General features: G+C 38.2%; 2 protein-coding genes across 4 annotated transcripts in view; one reads left to right on the top strand and one right to left on the bottom strand.

Annotated features, from left to right (window-relative positions):
- Positions 1–15,187, bottom strand: part of cacnb2a (calcium channel, voltage-dependent, beta 2a) — a 100,505-nt gene extending 85,318 nt beyond the window's left edge. Inside the window, exons 1-2 of one of the 2 annotated variants that reach the window (XM_041813930.1) lie at positions 14,915–15,187; positions 10,336–10,428 (exon numbers count right to left, since the gene is read on the bottom strand). In XM_041813930.1, the coding sequence (XP_041669864.1) occupies positions 10,336–10,428; positions 14,915–14,998 (177 nt within the window). In that variant the 5' untranslated portion in view covers positions 14,999–15,187. The remainder of the gene's footprint in view (positions 1–10,335; positions 10,429–14,914) is intronic. The other variant, XM_041813929.1, reaches the window with a different exon arrangement.
- hacd1 (3-hydroxyacyl-CoA dehydratase 1) overlaps positions 14,782–17,982 on the top strand; it is an 83,960-nt gene continuing 80,759 nt past the window's right edge. For both annotated transcript variants that reach the window (XM_041813935.1, XM_041813933.1), the window contains exons 1-2: positions 14,782–14,812; positions 15,103–15,206. The gene's annotated coding sequence lies outside the window, so the exon portion shown is untranslated. The remainder of the gene's footprint in view (positions 14,813–15,102; positions 15,207–17,982) is intronic.

Below are 17,982 nucleotides of genomic sequence, written 5' to 3'. Positions count from 1 at the left end.
TAAAACTAGACTAAAATGTTTTTGAGTTTTCATTAACTAAAACTAAAGGATAGAAATGGCTAAAATGTGACTAAAACTAAAATGCATTTAATATAAAGACTAAATTTTGATTTTTACCTCCGCCAAGGAGGTTATGTGATTGGGTGGGTTTGTTCGTTTGTTTGTTTGCTCATTTGTTTGTTAGCAAAATAACTCAAAAAGTCATGGACGGATTTCCATGAAATTTCCAGGAAATGTCAGAAATGGCATAAGAAGAACTGATTAGATTTTGGGAGTGAACTCTGAAACTTATTCAAAGTTTTGGACTTTGAAGGACACACGCCCAGTCGAGGAGAGAAGTCAGAGTGTAACAGAGAGAAAGACAGTGAATTGTAGCAACAATACTCTCAATGCTGGGAGGAATAGAGGAATATTCACCCTCTGCCATGACTTCCAGTCGTCCGGTGAGACCAAGGGTGCTTCCGCCATGACAGCCCACACATAGCGAAGCCAATGCTTTGCCTCACTGTGTCTCCACCCCACTGGGGAGGGAGTAATCAGTGAATTAGATTTTGGGAGTCATCTGGATTACTGTCTAGATCCAGGAATGTTTTTAAAAGATTCTTCACTATTGGGAGATAGGGCTGATGGCGGAGGTCTGCACTCTCTGAGTGCTTTTCTAGCCTCTCATGTTTTACTAAGAGAAAGGATCAAAGTTGGTCGAGCAGGTTGGATTTTCTGATAATAAATCGATGAAACAAGCTGTAACTTGTGCTAAATGCCAGCATTACACTCATTTACCTAAATCTGCTACTGGCATTGGTTCATACTCAAATAATTCTGATGGCTGATGCCTGTCAAAGGGATGATATAGCCATGCTAATGTTAAACCAATGCATCTGTGCATCCCTAAAATATCTATAGTGTTACTCAGCTTGATGGGGATCTTCTAATTTCCCCTTAGATGTTCATTAAATGCCATTAGATGTTCACCATTTTCTGATTTCACTGGCCTAACAAATAATGAATAACTAAGAAAAAGGCTGGCAACATTTTAAGAAATAATCAATAATTATAGGAAAGTAAATAAAGAAATTAAATTAACAGTTACATTTCATCTCAAGTACAAAACACTTGCACATTTCATTGCTCATGGCTTACAAACTCCCACTTCTTAAAAAGTGTGATAAATCACAAAAAGTGTGAAGTAACTGCAGTGTGTTTTTTGGTAGTAGGTTGTGCCATGCTAAAAAAAAATCTTTATGATGTTGTCTGAAGAAGCAGTCTGATGGGAATTATTAGAATAAAGGACTTTCATTCCTAACAGATACTAGTATAATAATGTGGTCCACCAGAGGGACTGTGCATCAACTCAGTGCCATGTGAAATGAGTGTTTGTATTTATGCAGCAGGCTGGGGCAACGTGAAAAACACTGTGAACGCTATTTTTCTTAATTATGTGTTTTCTCCCTCTAAAATATTTGCTATTTATATGTTTCTTATAAACAAAAAAGCATGCACAACTATGGTGCTTAATTAAAATTCAAGGGTTTGTTCAAGTATCCCATTGCAAAAAAAATGTTTAAAGTTATGGCGTCTCTTAGATTTAGAGAGATTAAGATATAAGAAAAAAATCTTATTTTGTAGTTTAATTTTGTTACATTGGCACTATCATAATCAATTTATACACCTGCTTTCTTTAATATGCCCACTAGATGGCATTGTGGTGCTTCTGTTGTGGCTGATAAAGCCACAGTTTGAAAATTTCCACATTTAAATCATTTAAGTTCATGCATCATTGCAGTTTGATGCCAGAAAGCACATATGGCTCTACAGAAACATCTCCTGTCGGAAAACTACGACATGTGTAACTCAAAGTTCAGACAGGGTTAATGCTATGCTCCACCTTTCCAAGATTTCCAGGGGCAATTTCTCCATAAGACTACAGTACAGCATGGGTTACATAAAAAGTCATGCATGCCAAATCTGATAAGTATGAGTCAATAAATGAGCTCTTTGCGTCACCCCTTCTCTCCACTTTGATGAGAAAAAAAGGATGATGAAAAGGACAAATGCCAGCAATCAGTGGGAGAGCGAGAAGGGTTTTCCTGCCCTCACCACACCCTCCCAGACAGCCTTTCATCACCAAATCCATTTCTCCAGTCTAAATGTACAGACAGACAGGGCTGAAATACAACAATGTGCCGAGGAAAAGCTGCTGACATCATGACACGCTGTTATATGGAGAGGGAGGTGAAAGAGACAGAGGGAGGTGGGCGATACAGAGCCTGGTGCAACCATTTACATAAACATAACGAGTGTGGGAAGCAGTGGGAGGTCAATTATGATATAACACTCTGTGAGTTACAGTATGCAAATAACAGTTAAACCTACTGTAAATCAGATCCTCAGTGTTAATGTGTATCATTTCTCATGCAGTGAAAGTCTCCTTTTTCCACTGAGCCTTCTAAATCTTTTATATTTGATGCTTTGAGATGATTTGTCATTCAATTTCCTGCCTGTGCTCATTCTTTCAGTCATGATGTTTGCTTTCTTTTTTTTGTTTCGTCAAATGCCTTTTTTGATCAAGTGTTTATGAAAGATGATTTCATTAGACCATCTATTAAACAAAAACTAATCAAAAGAGCCAGACAGTAAAACTGCATCCTTATCCAGACTGTCTTTGCCATGAAACAAACAGTGACTACATATTTATCACTGACAGAAAAATTCTGCTCTAAAGTCAGTGTGCTTTTTCCCTAAATTCCCTTCTTTTGTAGCCTTTCTTTTGGGCTGTTGGCTCCCTTGTGTTTTATTCTGTTGTATGATCTGAGCTTTGTTCTCACTCTCTGTAAAGCACTTTGTTAATTCTGTTTTTAGACATGTGCTATATATAGAAAGTTTATTATTATTCAGGGTCGTGGGGTGCTGGATTTTTTCCCAGGATGCATTAGGCAGACTCTCGAAGCACACTACAACTTCACAGATGGCCAATCAATCACATTTACACCCATGGGCACTTTTGGGTTTCCAGCATGTTAACAAAATACAAAAGGGAAGGATCTAAGCTGAAGACAAGTCTACCTTTTCTGAAATCATGTCTGCCTGCTTCCTGTAAGAGTTTAAAATAAACATCAAATACCACTCTAATGGTAAAAAGCCAAGCATACCCTTACAATCAGAAGCTGGTTAGTTTAGGTTCAGGTGGAAACAGTATTAATCAGTCAAAAGGTAACAACCTTATTACTTCAAGTAATAAAGATCGTGTATATCTGAGTTATTTATTAGGACCTTGAAACAACAATGCAGTTAGTAAGGTCTTGGACAGTGACATCCTGGGGTCTCCATAATAAAAGCAGTAGGAGCAACAACAAGGCAGGCTGTCAACTCTGCAAACCAGATCTCAAAATGAACCAAAACTCACTGTGATGAAACTGAAGGAGGGTGACAGTGACGGGGGCAGTGTGACAACAAACAGCGTAGGCTTGAAAGTATGGCACCAGTCTATCAGCTGGTCTGATGCTCCCTGTTCCATTGAAGACTTTCAGTGAAGCCAGCTACACCATTTTTGAACCAGACAGTGTTTATGTTGCATTACAATCTGCTCCTCCATGCAAAGAGACACCATTAAGCAGGATAAAACCTGCTGCTGAACTGATAAAGTAAAGGAACTGCAGGCAGACAGGGAGGAAGTCCGCGGAAGCTTTACAGTCCCAGTATCATCAGATCATCAAAACTGCTTTATATTAAACTTAAAGTGTCAAATTTAGATAATGTATTTTGCTGATGTATCTGTTAACACTGGAAAAAGTGGGGCTAGTTTTTTCCCTTTCCAGTCAATGCAAAGCTATGTTAACTGGCGGTTGAATCCAGCTAGAGCAGTCAGTAACTGACTGAGTCAGTTCCTGACAACAATAACCACAGTAAAATCCTCCCACAGTTTAACTTTAAACTTTAATCATTAGCTATACAGTTTCTAATTACCATGCTTCACCATGGTAAGTACTACAGATGGGTATGAGTATTTGAGCACTTGATGTGGCTGTCATTATTCAAGTATTATTCCCTTACTTGCCCACAGTGCACAAGCTACAGTATTTCAACTGATTAAGCATCAAATGTGAGATATAAGTTCTTCAGTCACAGCTCAAACACAGTGAGCTGGATTGCAGTAAGAACTGACTTGCTAACAGCAGTTGTGGTAACTCACAAGGGACATACAATTCAAGAGACCCATTAGCACCAGTCAGCTCTTATTAAATTTTGTGCCAGGAGAAGGTGTCAGCAGGCTGATGACGTTTGTCAAGCCAGATTTAAAACCACCATCAAAGCTAACAACAACTAAGAGAGAGGAAAAGCTGTATAAGGAAAGAGCAGCATGTCGATAAAGCGTCTGATATCATCATGGAGTCACATGTTAGCTTTTTTTTCTCCTGAGTTGTGTGTCTTGGTCTGTGGAAGAGTCAACAATGATGACTGAGTAAAGTTTGGACTGTTGATACTACAGAGCTCTGTGTTGATGTTTTATTTATATTCATAAGGTTAATTATAACCCTCAGTTACATAATCATCTCTTGTCATTTCATTCAGATCTGGAATTGGAAGTACTGATCACACCACAGGAAATGAAGTGGGCCACCGGCAGCTATGTGTTTGATGTATATGATTTTTTTATGGTAATTATGATAAGCTGAGTACTTGTTCACCCTTGTAAATACTTCCCGGACTGTCCAACATCAACCCCATCCATGGCAGTTTGAGAGGTGAATTGAAAAGAATTCCACAGATTGGGCTGTAAAGAAAAACAATTTCTCTGCTCTGCTCTGTCCGACAGAAGGTGGAGCACAAAAACACAATATCTGCACCTCTAACGGGAATCAAACAAAATCTTGAAAACAGCATATCACTGCTTTGTTTGTCACTATCTGCGCTCACTCTCTGCTTAGTTTGTGTTGTTCGCACAACACTACATGCTCTCTCCTACTCTCTTTCTCTACCTGTCTCTCCACACTTGCAGCAGCTTTGGGTTAAAAATACAGCGTGTCTGCTTTGCCTAAAACATTGGTATTTTTCCATACTATCAAACCTAAAACTCAGTTATTGTGTTGTTTAAAGCCTGATATCAAAAAAGGAACTAAGTTCTGAAAATTTGAACAACCTTATTAAACTATTTATTTTTTACTGCAAATTCATTTTAGTGTATATGTTTACATTTTACATGTAAATATTGTAATGTTTATCCATCCATCCATCCATTTTCTATACCGCTTATCCTGTTCGGGGTCGCAGGGGGGCTGGAGCCTCTCCCAGCTATCATCGGGCGAGAGGCAGGGTACACCCAGGTCTGGCCACCAGTCAATTGCAGGGCTGACATATAAGCTTTGTTTCCATCAGGGGTCAGGTTTGATTGAGTAAGGTTTGGTATGGTTTGGTACGCTAAACCCCAAAATAGTTCGCGTTTCCACAGACACCCATGCCCTCACTTGGTGGGCAGGCAGTAAAAGCATGTGAAGTCACAGACAGCGTGAGTCTGCTGGTCCAGCCGCTGAGTTGTAGGAAAGGATGAACGACAGAAATCAGGGAATACACATTAAACAGCTTTATTTCAGCTGAAAGTGCTTTTTAAAAAAATAATTTAATATTAATGATGTTAACCACTGTCAGTACAAATCATCAGCTGATGGAATACGTGTACAGAAATGTTTAGAGTCGTAATGGCACATTAATATGTGAATATATTTAATCTAGAACAGTTTATATGACAAAATATGAAAGTTTAGAGCTGTACTGTGAGAATTCGACACATTTAAAATAAAGTAAGAGTTCAGGTGGTGTTAAAATCAAACTAGATTATGTCAGAAATCCTGAGTGCGCTGATCTCGTTTCAAAATAGGCTACAGCCTGAAGTTTTACGAGCACGTTCAAAAACCACATAGCGATGTTTTCACAAGTTACCTAAAGCAAGAAGCAGATTAATAACTAGTTACAGTACAGAGAATAAACTGATCTAAGGCTTCGTATTCACAAAACTTCAGCATTAATTCACATCCTTCATGGATAGACCAGGCTGATGTGTGCCTCCAGGCTCTTCTTTGTGTTCTTAAAAACAGGTCCAGATAAACTTCAGGAAACTTGATTTGTGGCCAGATATCAATATATATCCACAGACTAGGAAACAGTGTGGATCTCTGCTGAGTCCAAATATCCCGATTAATGCAGACGTAAGTCCGTTCAGGTATAATGTGCAGCTATAATGTTTATACAGACAAGAAAAACTTAGTGAACTTTGTTGCTAATCTTCATTATGTTTTTTATATATATAAAACTTGGTAAATTTATTGAAGCATAACAGTAATTTTTAAAATTTTCAGCACATTATAACAACCCCATGATGACTTAGATAACTGTGATAATTTGGGCCAATATAAATGTGATATGAAACTTTTATGATACTAAATCTCTGCTGTACAATACAGCTATCAGAGATAGACAAACAGTTGCATCTGCTGTTTTTAACTTAGAGCTGAATTATTTCATTTTTTACCTTGAGATAAATGTGTTGACATGTGTGTCACAACTGCAAAAAGAAAGTCATGCAAAGAACTGAAACTATGATGAAAGGTCAAAACAATGGCAATGGATCGTGAACGACAAATCACAAAATGTTTTCCAACAGTTAGACAATCTCTTTGCTTACACTGCTGAACTGTACTGCCTCCACATAAATAAAAATAAACCATCCACCTGATGTTGAAGTTTGCCGACAAATCTTTGACAGTCCTGCCCCTCTTACTTGTCAATGGAGAGCTGTGCCTGGGTTCAACACTGACCTCCCTACTCCCACGGCTGAGCGCTCTGGTCTGGTCTGGACCTCCACCCTTCCCAGCCTCCTCCTTACTCCCTTGGGCATCAGACTACGACCACAGGGAACGTCTCTCATCCTTTCTCTCTCAACCTACTCACTGTCTGCCCTCTGGCCTCTATCTGTAGCAGCATGAGTAATTCTGTCTTTCAGGAGCTGTTTATATACTGTTACTGGAAATTCATTTTTATGATGCCTGAGGCTAACATGGATCGATCTTGGGGACCTTGTCAAGCCATAACTTTCTGTCAGACGCCTACAGCCAGGACTGTGAGGCATAATAGGTCAGACATGGGATAGAACTACACAAAATATACGAAAGATCATTTCAAAATCTTTCATCCAGTCATGCAGATATGCTTCAGTAAACAGAAACTTTGATTGTTGACTGTGCTAGAGACAGTAAAACAAATGTGAACTAGAACAAGATTAAAGCCATGTGACAGGATGATATATAGGCAGTGAGATAACCGCAGAGTTAGTTTTACTTTGTCTGAATGGGGTTTGGTTTAGCAGTTTAAATACTGCTGCTCATTCTTCTCTGAATAGTGAAAATAATCACAGACAGTATGATTGAGGACTAGAAAAGTAAAATAAGGTCAGATAGAAGCTACTGTTACGATAAAACAAATGAAAAACAGTATTTACTTTATTATCTAAACAAAGGAGATGTTACTGGAAGGTCTGCTATTTCTGTGGCCCTCTTGCAGCAAATATCTAAAAGAGGATATTTCTGCTCCACATACAAAGACCTTACTGACCCTGAGACACATTACTCCTCCACACTCCCCTCATCCCTTTTCTGTGTCTTATTTAATGGCTTCTCATTTCAGTAGGATGTGTTGTTATACTGCAGATAGTCGCTAACTCTCAGGCTGATTGAATTCATCCATAGTGATTCAGTCTGGAGGGGAACTCCTCACAAGGGGACAAGACTGTGGGAATGGGCATGAGCTCCCAGGGGTGGCAGTAAAATCAGGCGATTTCTCACTAAGTAGCTCCCACTGATGATAGCAGCTCATTCAGATGGTTTTGAAACTAGCCTTGAGACAAAGCAGACAACAGGCAAGGAGGTGCCGTCTTGCTCAGATTGAATCCAACTTCCCGTCGTTCTGCCGCTGCCTTGCCAAAGATGAGATGATGTGTACCTCCTCCAAAAAAGGCAGAAACATTTAGGCAGGGGCGCACATCCTTAACCCTGCTCATCCTGTCTCTTCCAGGTCTGTTCAACAAAGACCAGACACAGCGAGTTTGTGCCTTGCAGGGTCTGCTTTATAACAGGGCACCGTGTTGTTGCTGCACTCCCAGCACCGAGGACGCAGCTCGGAAGAGATGTTGCCACTTAACATACTCTGCCCAGTGGTGTTTACAGAGAGTTTTCACCACAGTACACATCTCATCGCTGATAGATGATGATGACTGAGGCTGGGCTCTTATGCCAGTTTGCATTTACTGTCAGGAATTTATACACATAGAGGTGATACATTCCTGTAGTCAGGGCATTCAATAAATGTCATTATTGGCTTTTGAGCCAGAAATAAAACTGGTACAACTTGTCCAAAACAGAACAATATCCAGAGGATAGAGGAGACCTTACTTCTCTATATTGTCCTCAAACTGTTGCACCAGATGATACAGAGATAAGGTGAATAGCAGCACAGAGAGACAGGAACAACATGAAACAAATAATGGTTGTCACAGTGTCAGAATTTTCAATTTTGATATGATACTAGCAGAGCTCAAAACAACAGCAATAGCTGTTTTCATGGCAAGAAAAATGATGTCCTAACCTTGCAAAGCAGATGGATACACCCGTTTCCTTGTTTTTCACCGGCGAATCCATCTTGCAAAGCTCCCATCTGAACCGTTTCACCCAGTTAGAAAGTGACAGGACCAATCAGCGACAAGGGGCAGTACTTTCAGGCGCAGCAGAGTTGTGACGTAAACAAGCAGCAGCAAGAGGCCGGTGCAGTTATGGAGGAAGAGATTAGTGTGGATGCTGCTAAAGTGCCAGTTTTATCAGAACTTGACGACATTTCTTTGTTAAAAGAAGAACAAAGAACAGCAGTGAGTTGTTTTCTATTCAACAATGACAAAAGTCGAGTACTTACATGTCTAGTTGCCATGTTTCGCATTATTCCTCAGTAGCTGCACACACGCAGCTCGATAGCTGCTACGTCACGTGTTTTGTTGCTCTGATTGGCCCGAAGAGATGTGAATGACAGAATGTTCACCCGATCACCCTCCAAGTTTTTTTCAAAGCCTGCCTTTTCTCAAACATTTCCTATTGAAGCTTTCCAGATGGATGTGTGAAACAAATCCATCTGGCGTGTCAGGTTAATGATGTCCAAGGTACCCTATATAATTTCAAGAAAACTACAGCACACTCACTGCAGCTTTTAAAAAATAGCTGAAGACTAGGAAAAAATTTTGATGCGATTAATAATCAAAATAACAGTAACAGCATTGTTTAAAGCATTTTGTACTGAAAATGATCAAATTACCAATATTTTCACAACATTAGAAAGATTCTAAAACCGAATGAACAAGGGATCTCCAGTTTACCTCTACGGGCGCATTCACACCAGAGCTGTTTGGTCTGCTCTAAATGAACTCTGGTCTGTTCTTGTCAGTCCGGTTTGTTTGGAGTGGTGTGAAAGCTCAAACGAATTCTGGTGGGGACCAAACAAGTGGACTCTGGTCCGCTTAAAAAACAGGGGGTCTCGGTCCGCTTCCAAACTAACCCTGGTGTGGTTTATTTGAGGTGTGAAAGCAAAGCGGAACAACTTGTGAACCAAAGGCAGGAAGTGGCATAAAGCATAATGATATATGGATTTATATGTGATTTTATAGGCTCAAATACATGTCGGTACCTCACTTGGCACCTGTGTAGCCATAGCAACATGTCGTAGTCCGTGCTGATTTATTCATCTCATGTAAAGGACGACATGCTGGACAGCTCACCACCTTGCTGCCTGCTCATAATGACGGAATGCAAGAGCAGAAACCACAAGACAGCGTAAATTCTGTGTTTTTTTATTGTTTATGTGGAAGAAAAGACCGGCGGAAGGAGTTTTGTCTTCTTCTATGCCTTCGTTTCTTCTTGGTCGCCGTTTGTTGGTGGCGACAGTGCCCCTAGTGGGCAGAGGTTGTAGGTGTTCGGACAGTTTGGTCCGTTTGACCGAAAGAGCAGTGTGAATGCGAACCAAACCAAAGGATTTTTGTCATCTAACATCATACTAGCTCCACAGAAATATCATTAAAAACAACAATGGACTTGAATCTGAGCACCAGTTGCATTACAAATTTGCGCTGACTTACATGTTTGTATAGTTATTGTTAAACTCTAACTATGTCAGAAGTGTTGAAGTTCATTTTTTAGTAACATTAAAAAAAGCTCACATACCACAAGCAGTTCTTGAAGTTCTTCCTCAATTTTGGGACTGGGGTTCCCCAGAGTACAATGCTGTTAAAAATATCAGCTTAATTCTTACCTGTCGAACAAGGCTGTTGGTTGTGGTGTCAGAAGAGGTGCTGCCATCTGAACCTTTAAATCGACCTTTTCTTCTTGCTCCTTTGCCATGAGACTATAGACAGCAAAAATTAAAGAGCTGTTAAAGACAAAGCTTTATTCCAACTAAAAAAACATTAAAATATTTGTGTCCCGTTTGCATTGCCATCTTTTGATAATAACCTTTAAGAAATCTCCATTTAGTGCAGTAAGAGATAATAGACATTTTTTAACAGCAATAAAGAGATTTTCCTCTGATTAGTCTGTGTCTGAAGTATTAAAAAGACCTGGAATGATTTCTTCAAAGCTCAAGTTGACATCTGATCCTTTCTAAAAAGCAAATTAAAACTCCAATGTTATTCAGTTATAATGCTATGACACAGTAAATAATAAGGAGCTGCAGTTTTGCTTGCCAATAAGATGATTATCTGATCAATACAAAAACAGGAAATTAATTTTGTTGTTGACAGCGAAATATTAACAGGCATTCTTTTTAAGTGTCTAGCATCTGTAGCCTAGCTATTACAAAATTATGAAAAAAATCCATAAAGAAATTATTGTTTGGCTGGTATCCTTAACATCTGTATCAGCAACCAGACAGTCAGTTATTTAAGTTAGGACCTTTTTTGTTGATGCACTGATGCAGGTATGTCAAACTTAATTACAGCAGAACCTGAATTGTGGTCCAACCTGAGGGCCGAACAGGGCCAACATTTAACTAGTAACTGTCAACCTCTCACCACCAATGAATTATGGGGGAAAAAAAGCTTTAGCATTGATGATAAATGATTTTGAGATTTAAAAAAGTCAAAATGATAAGTTTAAAGGCTCAAAATCCGAGATAAAAATTCAAACTTATTAGCTGAAAAGGTCCAAACATGGCAAAAAAGTCAAAATAATGTAATTAAAAAGCAAATATATGAGATAGAAAGTTGAAATCATGATTTTTATTGGTCTAAATATGAGATAAATTTCAAAATCATTGGTTTAAACATCAAAACATGAGAAAAACTTTAAAATTTTGAGTTTCAGAGGTCATAGTATTACTTAAAGTTTAAAATTGAGGATATAAAAAGTAAAATTATGAGATAAGTCAAAGTAAGGAGCTAAAAAAGTCAAAACGTGAGAAAAAAATCTAAATCATGAGTTTAAAAGGTCAAAATATGAAATAAATGTCTAAACAGTAACTCTGCATCATAACTGTGAGATGCAAAATTAAGAATATAAAAACAGAAATTTATTGTCCCATATTCCTGATGTTTTATCTGATTGTTTTAACATTTCATGTATTCTCATTTTTATAACTTAACAAGGATATTTTAAATCATCAGGGTTAAGTTTACCTTTTTAAACTGGAGGGAATCTGGAGACTTCATGCCAGTGGGCCAAATACGATATGATCTGGTGGGCCTGGTGTAACTGTACCACGGGCCGGATTTGGCTCCCAGGCCTTAAGTTTGACACCCCTCAATCTAATCAATCAGGTGAATTCATGATGTTTGATTTATTCCAATCTCTTTTTCCTACTTTCCTCTTTACAAACCCTCCTCTTTGTTTGTCCCTTTGCAGTTTTCCCTTAAGCTGTTGTTGAGACCTAACAGAGAGGGTTTTCAAACAAACACACAATTTCTGTGAAAGATTTTCAGCCTCATAGTGACTTTAATTCAGAGAGGAAAAATACTGCAACAAGAAACTGTTTCCGAGAACACTGAGCAGTTTTAACACAGAATCAACCAAAAAAAACCTTTTTTGTGCAGACTTCATTGAGATCCTCACTATTTGTTCAATTAGTTAAGTGCAGCTTTCAGTGCTTTATGTGAAGTGAACTATTATGACAGGTGTCATAAAAACACAGTAATTATGTGGGTGGTCTAGAATATGCAAGCTGATAGGATGAGAGGCTGGAAAAGTAATGCAATCAGCTCAAATGCTCATTCAGTATGTGTTGCTAGTAGCAACTAAAAACAGAAATTCATTTCAATTGTGCCTTTTATTCCAAACAGTTCCCCCCGGACACGTTAATCATGCATATAAAAAGGGAGAGAGGAGAGCCATTTTGTCTCTTTCTAAGAAGCAGTTATGGAGAATAGTTTTGAGCTGCACAGAGAGAGTCTGGAGAAATATAAATAATATATGTTTACTTAACCTGGACAGGGCAAGAAGAAATAGCATAATGCATGTTGACGTAAGTCACTCATATTTATAGTGTAAATTCCAAGTGACGCTGTACTTGGAGCTTTGTAGAAATCAGGAGATTTTTCACAATAAAGCCTGTGCATGTACTCATAGAAAGGACATGAACTCAGCAAGTGAGTTGACATAGCTACTTATCAGTCATATCCAAGTATTCAACTTTTAGACCCTTTTTTCCCTGTTGACTCATCTGAAAGCTTCATTTAGCACAGAAAATCATTTTTTTAGGTCTCATTGAAATATGATGTGTTGTCATTGTTTAAAAAAATATTTGACTTAGACTTCTTTTGAACTCTTATAGGAATCATTTAAAGCAGTGACTCCCAACTGGTCTGGACCAAAGACCCACCACCACCTCTTTCATAGAACATAGCAACCCAAATTTCCCCAAATTTTCAAACACTCAAATTTTTTGATTGGACAAAACATAAACAAACAGGATGAAACAAACTTATAAAAACTGCAAGATCGGAGGACATGCATAATAGCCTGTATTTTGCCACTTTTTTTTTTAACACTTTCATTATTGGTATGTACATTTAAAATTAAGAATTGAATCTTCGAAATGATTTCTATTTCATGCAGCACTACTTTCATCAGCTAAAATAACTTTCAATGGACTAAAACTGAAGTCAAATGTTTTAGAGTTTTCATCTACTAAAACTAGACTTACCTTTAGAGGGCAGAAATGACTAATATGTGACAAAAACTAATGAACATTTTATTTGGGATGCACAATATTGGGTTTTTGCCAACATCCCATATGCCGATATTCACAAATTGATTTCACTTTAGTGCAGACCTAGCCTAGACTAGCTTATTGTTCGTTTCACCAATATTTACAGCTGACAAAAGCAGAATTTTACATCATAAATATCATTTGTAAATATTTAAAAACAATTTAAATCTGCAGATACTGGTAACTCACTTTAAAAGCTAATATCGGTTGATACCGAAATTATGCCGATGCTGATGATATCTGCATCAATATTATCAATATTTTTTACATGTTAAGTTTTATTTTCGCCATGTTGAGAAATTAACACTTTATCATGGAAATCCTTGCTTTTTTATCCAAAGATAACAGAATAGGTCAAGATCTTGAGTAAACAACCAAAATTTACTTGTTTCATTGCAAAATAAATATATGGAGGTACATCTTCTTCAGGCTTCCACTCCAAGATATTGAATTTTTGCCAACATCTGATATGCCACAATATCCACAAATACATTTCAGCTGACACCTACATCAAAATCACATTTCAATGTAGTTCAGCCCTAAAACTTCAGTCCTTAAAACACACAATTTAAAGCTTGAGGATGGACACAGTAACGTATTTACATCCTTAAACCCACTTTAGAGTATAACAAATGATGATATTAAAAAATGACTTCAGCTGAAACTTATTTGTTTATTCTGTCAGTATTTACAGCTGATAAAGGCAGAATTTTATAGCCAAAATGTTGGTTGTAAATACCTGCAGAAATTTTCATAACTACCGATAATTCATTTTTTAAGCTAACATTTGTAGATACTAATATCAAACTTATAATATCGTGCATCAATATTTTCCATATTTTTAACAACTTGTAAATTTAGCCTGTTTTTTAAACACACACTGGAAAAAAACTGCTTTGTTATCCTAAGATAACACGATAAATATGTTGTGGAATCAAGTAAACGATTCCACAAAACCGAGGATAATTAAATATATGTAAGTACATCTGCTTAGGGCACATGACATTTTTCCAAGCACATATTTGCGACCCACTGAAAACACCTCTAAGACCCACTTTTGGTTCACGACCCGCCAGTTGAGAACCACTAATTTAAAGTCACTTTATACACTACAACGTTGTTAAAACGTTAAACTTAGAAACAAACGTTGAATTCAGGGTTTCTAATTGAGGCTAATGTCGCATGTTTATTGGTAGCCTATCAGCTATTTTACTTAATACTTCAGATAAACTATGGACTGAAATGGTAATTAAAATTCTGGAAGTTAGAATAAACCGCTTGTAATAAAATCAGTTAAATGTGCTCACTTTTATAATTAAGCAGTAAATGTCGTTTTTTGGTAGCAAACGTTAATAAACAACTTCAACTAGCTTACCTGACCAACGTTCAAAGATCAAAGAACTGAAATCGACCGTTAAAATTCAAAAACTGCGACGCACGAGCTGATACTCTTGTGGCTTACGTAATCGAAATTAACTTAAGCTAGTAGCCCCTCACCGGTGCCAGGACGTGGACAGGTAGTGTGCAGGTGAGTTAAAGCTGACCGGTTACCTTCTTAAAACAGACTTCGACAACTATGACAGACTATTTACTGAAAAATATCGGCGGTAATTCTGTTAAATTAACTTACTTGTAGCATGGGATGTTCCAGCGAGTCCATGTGTGTGTCCAGTGGTGTTACTGCAGTTGTTTCAGAAGTTTCACTAACGACCATTACACAGTTTCTTTAAAGCATGTATTTGACAGAAGCTCTCGGGATAGTCGCCCCAGTTGTGTGCAAGATAAAAATTAAAAGGCATTTTTCTTTTCTTTACTCAGTCGCCGGTAAAAAGAAAGGAGAGGAAGAAACTGCATGAAAGCTGGCACCGCCAATCTTCAAGTTTGAGACAGGAGAGTTAAAAGGAGGAGCCTGAGCGGAAGAGGTTTGTGGAGCGGTTTTCCTTGAGTTCAGATGATGATAATGTTGATTTGAATTCTCGGATATTATAGCCTTCAGCATCACAGTGCCCTCCTACCCACACTGGCTGAGAGAGCTCTCCTGCTCCATGCATGCGCCCTCATCCAACGCCAACACCTCTCTGCCTTCCCACAGTACAAAAGAATGAGGAGGAACAACAGCTCCCAAGCTGAAAATCAGTGAACAACATGCATGAAATTCACACCTTTTTACTTCAAAGTGAAAAAAGAGGTTGAAATCATACTGCTGACAAATCTGCAATGCTGTATTAGTATTTTAGCTACATTTAAAACGGATTTAACACATTAAAGTTTCACTACATCACTTCAGAAGCACAAATACCTACCTTTTTTATTACACTGCATTTATTTTGCCAGAAACACGTTTAAATCATGCTTCTAAAATATGCATTACAGGTGTAGAAAAATATCGATGTCATTGATTATGTTTACATGACCACAATTATCTGATGACTGGGAACAATCAGGCTATTTCAGTATTGTTCTAGCAGCAAAAAACATGTTTAAACAATTCTATCAATAACTGAATCTCTTTCCATCAGTACACAATGTAAAGAAGCAGAACGGCTGGTGACTTTTTTCTTCCATTCAGCCTGTCCACCTGAGCAGCAGGGTGTGTCAGCAAAACAAAGATTTTTCAGTCTTAACCGATTTTGAAAATGTGACAGACCCCACCACACACGATGACAAATAATGATAGATTTAACGTGTCGTTTTTATAGCGTGTGGTGCATAAAAGATGATCAGCCCAGTACACAACTCACTAACCGATTCACTCACCAACAACCAGTCTCCACTTGGCAGAATTAGAAATCTTGCCTGATCAAACATACCTTTAGAGTGAATAAGCCAAATGTGGCTACTCTTGAGCTACTTGCTAGATCTATTAAAGTTGCAATTTAGTCCAGCTCCTGTCCTGGTCAGTTTGTGATATGTTTTACAGGACATGCAGTTTAAATTCTGGTGTTGCAGCGACAAATAAACAATTTCAGCATTTCAAAATTGACATTTCTGACATCCGTCTGAATTTATGCTTCATGTTAACTATCATTGCCATGGCTGTGTTTATTGTGCTTCCTCCTCTGGTCAGCTTGCTTCCTGATTGGCTGTCCTTCCACCCGACGTAACAGTTTTACTCATACAGATTTGGCTGTCCTTGGTGCTCCCCCCACACAACAGGATTTCTCACCGTAAATACTGAGCATGTTTAATATTTAGTGTCCAGTCGGAGCTGCTCCAATTATCCTCCAAGCAGACCAGAGAGGGAAATATCACTCTTAACGGACCTGACACAACAGGAAAACCTGGCAAGATAATCTTTAAAACCATCCAGTAATTGGGCCTTTCCTGACTTTGGTCAGAAGAAGTATCCTGAAACACCAGATGACTGTTTCATTTATCCATTGCATGGGATATATTTCTAAATATATTACACTACAACCAAACCCTGCCCGTAACTATTGCAGACCCATGCCAAAGCAGGGTGGGAGAAACATCTGCTGTTCTTTGCTGTTTTTTTTTTTCATAAAGAAATGTTCTTGTAAACTGCTGCTATACTATAGTTCCAAGCTAATAGCTACTCCAACAGTAGCCATTGCTACCGTCTTCTAGTGCAACTTAACCCCGCCCATAGTTACTGCCTCGTTCTCCTTAAATGACGTCGATTGGTCAGGTCAGTTCTCAGACAGGGCACAGGTGTTTGAGACTGGAGCTTTGCAAGATGGATCTACCTGATGACAGACATGGGATTTGGCCAGTCTATCTGCTTTAGGGTACAGAGGAAGGGAATCAGGCCCAAAGTCATCACAATTAGCTTGCTGCATGTACCCCACTTCAGTGATTTCTAGAGACATCGAACCAGTTCTACACTTCCTGTGAGCCCCACCTCTGACATTTTGATAGACACTGTCTCAAGTATTTTGCAACCTCTGAAGTTCCTCCCATCTATGAAATCAAGGCCGTTCATATCCTCGTTGAGCATAAAGTTTGTTCTCTCTGCTGTCTGCCATGTTTGCTACTTTTTACTTTTCTGCTTGTGTACTTTACTGATAAGCAGATGTATAATAGAGTGACAGAAACTGGATTAAACCGTATACATGGACTGAGTAAAACAAATTATACGGCGAAAACCTGGGTGTGATTATCTGAATTTTCATGATCTAACCTTTTTCACTAATTCTGCTGACATGACTATTTGTGTAGTGAAATAACTCCAGAAATCCATTTATGGGTTAGGGGTTAGTTTATTTAGGGTACAGGTAAACATACTCATTGTTTATTGTGATGTGATGTTTTCTGAGTATGTATGGATTCTCATGAACACTGGGCGATTTTTCATCAGGGGTTTCAATGCAAATATTGTTCTTTCTTGCTGATAGGCATATCTTAATTTTGTTCAGATAGCACAAGATGTAGTTATACTAGATTGTGCAGGAAATGTAGTAAATCCAAATATGGATATCACTGTTTGATTCATTAAAATATTGAAATATATATCTCAAGTGGGAGCGCCTCCAATCGTCCCCTAAGCAGATCAGATCCTTACACCGCAGGAAAATCATGCAATCTCGAAATTAAAAATCTTCTCAGGGCTCCATCTTAAAAGATATGGCTTTTCTCATTTACCACAGAAAGATTTTAAGTTGTTTATCTTAATTTTAAAATATTGAGTGGGCACTGGTGAGACAAGCATGCATTGTGAAGGTGTGACTTCAGTCTGTT

This window comes from Cheilinus undulatus, linkage group 19 (assembly GCF_018320785.1).
Source record: "Cheilinus undulatus linkage group 19, ASM1832078v1, whole genome shotgun sequence".
Classification (NCBI taxonomy): Eukaryota; Metazoa; Chordata; class Actinopteri; order Labriformes; family Labridae; genus Cheilinus; species Cheilinus undulatus.
Note: the sequence above shows the minus strand (reverse complement) of the source record. Positions and strands in the feature narration are given on the sequence as shown.